This window comes from Olea europaea, chromosome 17, assembly GCF_002742605.1.
Source record: "Olea europaea var. sylvestris chromosome 17, O_europaea_v1, whole genome shotgun sequence".
NCBI classification, from domain to species: domain Eukaryota; kingdom Viridiplantae; phylum Streptophyta; class Magnoliopsida; order Lamiales; family Oleaceae; genus Olea; species Olea europaea.
In genome coordinates, this window is record NC_036253.1 from 1,408,999 (window position 1) to 1,417,785 (window position 8,787).

Below are 8,787 nucleotides of genomic sequence, written 5' to 3' on the forward strand. Positions count from 1 at the left end.
GAACCTTTTGATGATTTAAATTTCCATTATTTCATTAATTCAACAATAGTTTCGTTGGACAAATGTTTGATTTATATGATTTGAATGCTTCCATAATTATTTGGCCAATTGTTATGTGATTGTAGATGATTTGTTCTTTGCATTCGAAAGAAGGGAAATAAATTCGATAGAATATAAATTGACATAGGGTCCGATAGGGGATGGAAACTTACCTCTATGCTTTATGCAATTCATGAAGATGTTCATAAAAAGTCATGCATTCTTGTACATTGCATCATCCATAGAAATATAGGCTGGTGGTGTGTAAGAGTAGATTCAATATATATCGAGAGAGTGTATTGGATAATTTAGGAACATTGAATTGGCATTTTGTTCCATCGATTCGTTGAATTTGTGAAATTAGGGTTTTTAATAGTCAATTGGGGATTCAAGTTCTTAATGATTTCATTTCGATTCATTTCAATATATTTGTGATAAAATTGCATATTTACATTTCAATTGCGTGTTTATTTAATTCGATTAGTGAAATTTCGAAATTAGGGTTTCCAATTTCGAAATTAGGGTTTTCTTTGCAATTAGGGTTTCAAATTGGGGATTTCTTCCAGAATTAGGGTTTTTCACATTTAAACCAAATTTTCATTCAATTAGATTCGGTTAAGGTTACATTAGTCTAATTAGAGCTAATTCAATCCTCATGGGAACGATACTTGGACTCATAATCCATTTTACTACTTGTTAACGAACCGTACACTTGCGGTGGGTTTTAAAATCGAAAAGGAATATTTCGTGAACAGACTTCGTCTGGTATCTCCTTCAGTGGGGCAACCAAGAGTTCGAACTCCCACCAGAACTCAGCCACCGTGTCCCTTTGTTTGATCGACAGAAACCTTTCACGCATGCTTCCCTCCTGCGTCGGCTGGAAACGCAGCAACAGCTACTGTCTGAACTGTCACCAATTTTGAAACGGAGCTCGAGCCTCCGTCCATTGAAACCAGAAAAGTGCGTCGCCGTCAAGGCTCACCCCTATAGCCTCCAGTTTCTCCTGCTGGGTTAATCCATTAGTGTCAAAATATCTTTCAGCCCTGGATAACCATCCGTCCGGGTCTACTCCGCTGAAAATAGGCGTCTCGAGTTTACGAATGCTTCGCCAATTTTCACCTCTGTCCAAGCTTCCGCCGAAACTCGCCTCGCCCGTTCCCTCCGGCCATTTGCCATGCTCCAGGCTGCGTTGTTCGCCCCTGCTTGCCGGAGGGTTACTTGGTGGTAGTGATGCTTCGGTAACATTGCTGGATCCTTCCTTCTCCATATTTCTGCCTTTTCCAGCTTTTGGATTTACCACTATCCTCCTAGTTTCCTCCATGGATTGCAGTACCATGGCCATGCTTTGTGTTAACTGTTCTACAGATTTTGCTAACCCTGGGAGCTGCCGCATCTCACCCTTCAATTCTTCGATTTCTTTCTCCATTGCTTCTACCCTTCCATCGGTTTTTTTTTGGGCCATCAGGATTTTGTTACTCTGATACCAATTTGTTAGGATTCCAAAAAGAAGACTGAATCTGAAATGGAAATTGACTGAAATATACTGCAGAAATTACAAGTAAATAGACGAATACAAGACTCCTATGCCTTACTCAATAATTGCCTGACTATCATCTACCTTAAGCCCTCTATTTATAACCTATTTCTAACAAACTTATTCCCCTCCCCACATACTCCTAAACAGAATTTAGTTAACCTTCGTTCCAGATGATTCCCCCCTTCTTGAGTCTTCTAGAATAGGTGAAGTGGACGGGAGGCCTAACACAATGCAACTGGCTAATTCCTGTCGTAAATCCACTCTGATTAACTTGGTAACCCGACTCTTCCAAAGGGGTAAATAACAAAGCAAACCTTTGGACAAAAGGGTGCAATTAGACAACTTTATAAACCACATGGCAGTTAATTAGTCAGAAAACTAAAATGTTTTGAGTCAATGTTGTGAACTGAACTTAACAGTAATAACAGCTCGCTTTGAATATTTTGTTCCATAATTGTGAGGAGGTTTATTAGTTTTAAAGAATAATCAAGGAAGAAGTTGGGGGTAAGATGGGGTAGGGTGGGGGTGTTGCATTAATGCAAAAGTTTCCTAGAGGTTCGTCTGAAATTGTTGTTTATGATGTTTCTAAAACCTATAGAAGTAGTGTTGACGTTATGCTGTGCTCAAATTGATATCTTCAGTTATGTCTAACTAGCTTTCGAAATTCAGGCTTTCTTTTTCTGCTATTTTACATCCTACCTCATTCATGCACACGTGTTGTAATCTATGATTGTCTAGAATACATTACATTGAATTTCTAATATAATATGTATAGGAACATTTATTTTTTTATGAGCACTGTTTTGGCGATTTGTATTTTACATTATACTGGTTAAAGTATTTCACTATTTGAAAATTTCCTCTATTTGATTTTCTGCTTTTATTAATTTAATTATGCAGTCTTCAGGAGAGAGCTAATGTTGTAAAGCAGCAAATTGTGCTCAGACTCGAGGCAATCTTATCAATCCATAAGCTGGCAAATACGGGAAATCAGATAGATGCGTCGAGGGAAGTTGCCAAACTCCTGTTTCTTCCTTTAGATACAGTGGCACCAGATTTTTCCACTGGTATCTTCAATCATTTGTCGCCACGTGTCCAGGCGTGTGTGCCAAACCTTCTCAAAGTTGCTCTTCATTGTTTGGACAATGGTTCTGATACAGATGGATTGCTTCATGCCTTGAGGGCTATTAAGCCTCTGATAACAAGTCGCCAGGTCATCAAAATAGGCCCACACTCCGAGATGCCAAAGGGCCTAAGCAATATAGCAACATAGTACGAGGCGAATATCCGAAGTAGATAGCGTCTGTATGAACAAAGCCAAGCCGCATGGCTAGAAGACACACTTGCCGGTGGGCAGCCAATGCTTCGGCATAAGATGCGAATCTTTTAGGCAAAGATTTGTCTAAAATGAAATCTTATGAATGATGGATTGGGCATCTCTAAAGCAAACACTAATGTGTCAATTCGAATCCAGAAACATTAAATTCGTGCCCACCTAAGGAGTGATAGATGGACGTCTATTAAGAGACGCTTCAAACTAGCAGATGAAGCCATATGTTTTTCATCCAACGGTTCTTCTTTTACCTTTTTCTCTATAAATACTTGTGCTCTATGCCTTTGTAAGGTAAAGTAACTTACTATTAAGAATTCATTTTTTCTCCTCCCCTTTTGAGATAATATAGAAATTCGACAGTTCCTGCTACTAAAATTAGTTGTGTGCTATTATCGTCGACTAATTTGATTGTCAGAGTGTTCGTGGCCGCAACACTACCGCTGGAAGTGGCCACGAGCGATTGATCGTTTGTGCCAAGTGTCAGGGAGGAATATACATAAAGATACTTTCTGTTGGTCACGTGGATGTTCATTTTCCAATGTCAACAAGGGCTAAGGTATGTTTAAAGCTTATGTTGATAATTCGTCTAATTCAATTTTTCTGTTGTGGTGCATTTGCTTTGATTATCTTCTATCGTTTTTCCTTTTTGGATTCTAATATTTTCTCTACTATTTTTGTAATCCCATGTCGGCATGATCGAATTTTCCTTATTTTGCAAATTGCCAACTTTCTCGTGAAGAATTTGACTAGGAACTGGCCTCGTGATTTTTATGAAAAGATTGCTAGAAGCTTGTAGCATGTCGTGGTTGTTGCAGCACGTTGAGGGTTGGATATGTGTGTGTGTGTGTGTGTGTGTAACTCTGTACAAAATGCTGACTGTGCCAGTATTGGCCCCACTTTGGTGGTTATGAGAAGACAAAAATTCCAGTAGTGAAATTTTTGTTTACTATCAGACAAAGTGAAGTGAGCAATGTTCCATGTTTACAAGCCTAATAGCAAATTTAAGATGTCTTTTCTAAACAGTTTGTGGTTCATTGCTAATTTTAGCTTCTAATTCGTCTAATCTTTGAAGTTAGATCCATGTCTAGATGTAATGTAACAAATACTAGACAAGCAATTGATCCCTGTGGATTAGCTGTGCCTTTTTGTTGAAAATCCACGTGACCTTCGTTGTAACTTATCATTTCAGCTAATCTATTTACTTTTAAATAGCGATAGATTGAAGAGTGGGATAATACTTAGGTAAGTATAGGGGTAACTAGAAAAAAATTTAAAATGTAATAATAAAGAAAAATGTTTGAAAAGCTCCTTAATCACTCGAAAGTTAAATTTATCTTTATGTTACATTTTTCACTCTTGACATATTTAAATATGTGTATCCAAGATGCCAATAAATTTGAGTTGCAAACAAGGAAGATTTTGTGAAGACTTATAAGTAACCTAATCATTTAAGCATAGCCAAACACGAACCAAAGCGAATACAAGTCTCCACTCGAACGACCATTGAATCAATTTTACCGGACCCGATATAGACTGTCAAGAAGAAATTATGCCAAGAGTAACCCCAATACTGCGCAGAGCTCATAAAGCCATTGAAGAATTGGATTTGCTCAAAGTTCTGCAATCGGAAATCAACCACGAACTCTCTTCCCATCGCTTCCAGGTATATATTTACATATATTATTTGCAATTATATGCGGTTTATATAGAACATGGGATCAAACGGTGCTTTTTAGGTTAAAAAAAAAACCATCTGTTAATTCCATTCGATCGGAATAGATTTTCCCCATTCGAATTGGGAATTGATGGTGCCTCAGCAAGGTACAATACTTTAGCACAATGCACTTGGCATGACGGTATTTTCAAGCGTTTTAATGCTTGTAATTTCTGTGAAAAATGGAAAAGTTTGTGGAAGAATTGATAGGTTACATGATTTTGTTTAGAATCATTATCTACCTAGGAACTTTAATAATGACAACAAATGGTACAACCTAAACAAAGGGCATGTTTGATATGTGGAATTTGGAGGATACTGCACAAGAAAGTAGCTAAGATTTAACTTTGTCTTGCAACCTTAATTCTGCCCAATGCAGTCCAATAAATACTCAAAACATGTTACAAGGCATTCTAGTGCTTGGGACTGAAAAGTGGAAAAGATAACCCCAAGTTTAATGTAGATTTAGGTAAAGAGAAATCGGTCTAGTAAAGCAAAAAAAAATCTAGAAAACATTTAGCTCTGGTAAGATTTTATTTTAGAAGTGCTTCCACCTTAGCACTGAATTAACTAAACATTCTTCTTTGACTTTGGCTTGCTTAAAAGATTTTTCAAAGTTGCCTGCACCTTATGGAATTTACAGAAACACTTGTGTGTATCTCACCCTTTCGACTTGCCAAGCAATATGAAAGAGTCAGCATATTGAACTGAAGGATGTAAAACTTTCCATTCTTGATTCTACTATAGACTTGTCTAATGAATTTTTCCCATCTAGAGTATTGAAGATGAATGGCGAACACATTTTCTGTGAAGTCATTTCTGGCACATTGCCTTCATCATAAGTTCCTCCCGGAAATATAAGCAAACGTGAATACTTTTTTTGTTTACACCGGAAAATCTCAAAAATCCCTGCCAAACTGAAGTAAAACAGCATATTCGGATAAGGAGATTTGTTCTTGTGAATATGTTATCACTCACTTCAAATGCTCTGCATCACACTGAACGCATAATTGTAATTTGTATAGTTTCTATGACATCTTTTTTATTTTGATCTTTCTAAACATCTATATTCCATAGTCACTATAATGTGGGTGTCATTCTATGAATCTATATTATAGTCCCTTTGAAGTGGTTGACATGTTGAAGTAGAGTTTTCATTCCTTCCCTAAGAGAGTTTAGTTCAATTTTTAAGATCAACTGTTGATATCTAAGCAGACAGGTGAAAGTGGTTCCCCAGAAGATTTTGTTCTGGAATGGGATTCTCCAAAGTCCCAAGATGTGGTTTTACGGAAGAAATGTGCATCTGGGGAGGAAGTAGCTATTTCAGCTTTATTGGGCGGTGACACGTTCCAAGGAGATGGTAGCTTTCCCAGGGAAGCTTTGGTAAAAATATGTGTTAAGAAGCCTGGGTTGAACTCCCTCTTGCAGTTTGATTGCGTAGCATCTAGGAAAGGTGGTAATGAATCTGAGTTTGACATTCAGAATGCCAATTACATGCATTCGCCATCAAGCCTGGATTCTTCATTCTATAAAGGTCCCCCATTCAGGTGCTTTATATAACCTCTTCACATATTTATTTATTTATTTATTTATTTATTATTATTTTTATTTTTTTTGGTTTTTGAGGAATATATTTTCATAATATAGATCTTGATTGATCTTGTTATCTGTGTATTGCAATTACAACAAACTGGGAGTTGGGGCACCACTTTGATTTGCCAAACTGAAAACCCACAAACGTTAGACTTTTTTCTTTTCTGAGGGTGGGTAACAATGTGAGCACGTTTAGCTAGTCTTAAAAAGATAATTTCTTAGGAAATAAGTAAGCTTTAAAATAAATAAGTTTCCTATTAATTTTTAAAATAATTAAGTTTCCTATTCCTAATCAAAATAATAAAATAATTACTTATTCTGATTTTAAGGTTAAGTTATCCCAACTTGTTTGAAAGTAATAGTTAACTTTTACTTATTTATGAGCTTAGCAAACATGTTCTACGTCCTGCTATGTAAGAAGATTGAAGGTGCGAGTTGGTCTACAGACAATTAAAATGTAATAAAAGATGGATTCACATTGTTGTCAATTTGAAGTAGCCCATGGCATCATGTCATTATCATGGTTGGATATTGACCGTTGAAACCAAGTTGAGCATAATTGTCCCGTGTACTATTAATCAGAGGCCATAAAGTATTCTGAATTAATCTATACAAATTGATTTACCTTCTTTTGTTTCCCATAATCTTATATCTTATTTTCCTCTGGGATGAAATTTTGGATACGACTTTCATCCGTTATTCCATGTTAATATGTTATATTCTGTTTTAATTCCTCAGTTGCGTACCTTTTGCAGTTCCTTGGACCCGGATTTGCAACATGAGCTGAAGCAATATCTTGCAACCAGGGGAATTGGTGAAGACTTCATCAACTTCCTCCTCCTCTATCTACACAGAAAGGAGCAAGGTCAATATGTGAACTGGCTGCAAAAGTTAAAAGATATCATTGGAGAAAACAGTGAGAGACATCTGCACGGAGCAGGTTAGCTTGTTAAATCTCTATTCACTCTCTTTCACATAACCCCTACATTTTAGAGATTGGGTGATTCACTTGTTCATTTTAACCGCATTTTTTTGTCACTGGTTATACAAAATTTCCCGTGTATTTAGTTAATTTAATAACAAAAGAGTTTTTGAGTAGTTTTGCTTCCACTTACAGAATTTGTTCCCCATTCCAATGTGACGTCAAAGAAAAGTTGATACTACAAGTACGGGTGTAAAAAGGGGTGGTGCCATCCAGGTCCAGGTGGCTAGCACGATTCAGTCCTAGGCTGGGCTGTGGCTGGCCCGCCCCTACAAGTAGTGTTCTGCATATCGCCCAAGTAATATTAGGTTGTTCCTGTTTGTACAGCCAGGTTCACCTCTTGACAACAAATTTATATGGTAAAAATTGAAAATTGTAATCTTACTCAGCAATGTTATGCAAAAGCACTCGATGTGTGTACGTATTTCATCGAGTTGTGCATAACATACAATGATGTGCATCTTTTAAAAGACCCCAACTGTATTATGACATCGCGTTTGTTCCCCTGTTTTTATTTGAGAATTGTTTGTAGATAAATTAACTGATAAATTGTAGCGCGTCGTCCATTATGATAACGCACCTTCTTTGACAAAAAGATGTTGTCTGTGCAGGATTTTGATGGACTTACAGGTTAGAGAGCAGAGGAACCATTTTTTTTTTTTTTTTGCCTCGAAAAACTTAGCTTATTCAACTCATAGAACTGGGCTATTTGGAGAAAGTCGTCATTATTCCGAGTGACATCTTCGCGCACCTTGGCTTCTAGCTCTTGTTTCAGTTTTATAACAATTCCAAACAGTGTTTGCGAAACAAAATGGATTACACACTCATGATATCTAAAGTTGAATTTATAATTTCGTTTTAATATATCTATTTGGTATCCCAAATATGAAAACAATCTCGGTTATAAATTTTGCAATGGTTGTGAAAATAAATAAATAATAATAATAATAATAATAATTTGTACATCGTATAACTAGCAAAAAGATGCAGAATACTGAGGTGAATATGTCCATACTTAAATGTCTACCTTAAAAAAATGAAGTGAACGTCTACTTGGGAAGTGAAGTGTTTTCAGCTTCTGTGCTTAAGCGGCTCTTATTCAAAAGCTACTGATTCTGTTCACAAAAGATGCGGAATACTGATACAGACTATGAAAGGCATTCCAACATAAATCACGTTCTTGCATTGAAACCAGCCATGATGAATGCATACGATTCTCTCATGATCGGGAATTGTTTAAACTACCTTTCCTTCTTTGACAAGTGCTTGGCCGTGGATGCAATAACCTGAGAGAGAGTGAAGGGATAAAATGAAGTTGATACTTCTTGACAAGTGCTTTTCCACCAATTTTTTCCCAAAAAAAAATATTTTAACTATCTTGACGAGCTCACCTAATATACTAGAAGGCCCAAATCAATTTTTTATCGAAGTGATGCTCCTTTAGTTCTTTTTAAAGAAGATTTCTCTTAGAATGTTTTAATAATATTCCTATGTGAGAAATTACATTTTTAAATAGTACTTCTCTTCTAATGTTTTAGTGGTCTTTCAATGTAGAATACTACTCAATTGTCAATTCTAAGTGTTTACTA

At 36.5% G+C, this 8,787-nt stretch overlaps 1 protein-coding gene across 3 annotated transcripts; it reads left to right on the forward strand.

Annotated features, from left to right (window-relative positions):
• The first annotated feature begins 4,318 nt into the window (after positions 1-4,318).
• LOC111365961 (mitochondrial acidic protein MAM33) lies at positions 4,319-8,068 on the forward strand. 3 transcript variants are annotated; one of them, XR_002697528.1, is made up of 5 exons: positions 4,319-4,572; positions 5,839-6,170; positions 6,972-7,156; positions 7,334-7,557; positions 7,810-8,068. XR_002697528.1 is itself a non-coding variant. In XM_022986544.1 (4 exons), exons 1-4 carry the CDS (start codon positions 4,459-4,461, stop codon positions 7,372-7,374), a joined length of 672 nt encoding a protein of 223 aa, XP_022842312.1. In that variant the 5' UTR covers positions 4,319-4,458; the 3' UTR covers positions 7,375-7,710. The 3 variants fall into 3 exon arrangements, 2 of the variants coding, with proteins under 2 accessions (XP_022842312.1, XP_022842313.1); XM_022986544.1 differs by lacking the exon at positions 7,810-8,068 and having other exon boundaries at positions 7,334-7,710; XM_022986545.1 differs by lacking the exon at positions 7,334-7,557 and having other exon boundaries at positions 4,322-4,572.
• The last annotated feature ends 719 nt before the right edge of the window (positions 8,069-8,787 follow it).

Coding starts and splice junctions, on each gene's coding strand:
- LOC111365961 (XM_022986544.1), top strand. CDS start 4,459: ATGCCAAGAGTAACCCCAATACTGCGCAGAGCTCATAAAGCCATTGAA. Junction 4,573..5,838: donor TCTCTTCCCATCGCTTCCAG/GTATATATTTAC, acceptor ATATCTAAGCAG/ACAGGTGAAAGTGGTTCCCC. Junction 7,157..7,333: donor GAGACATCTGCACGGAGCAG/GTTAGCTTGTTA, acceptor TTCCACTTACAG/AATTTGTTCCCCATTCCAAT.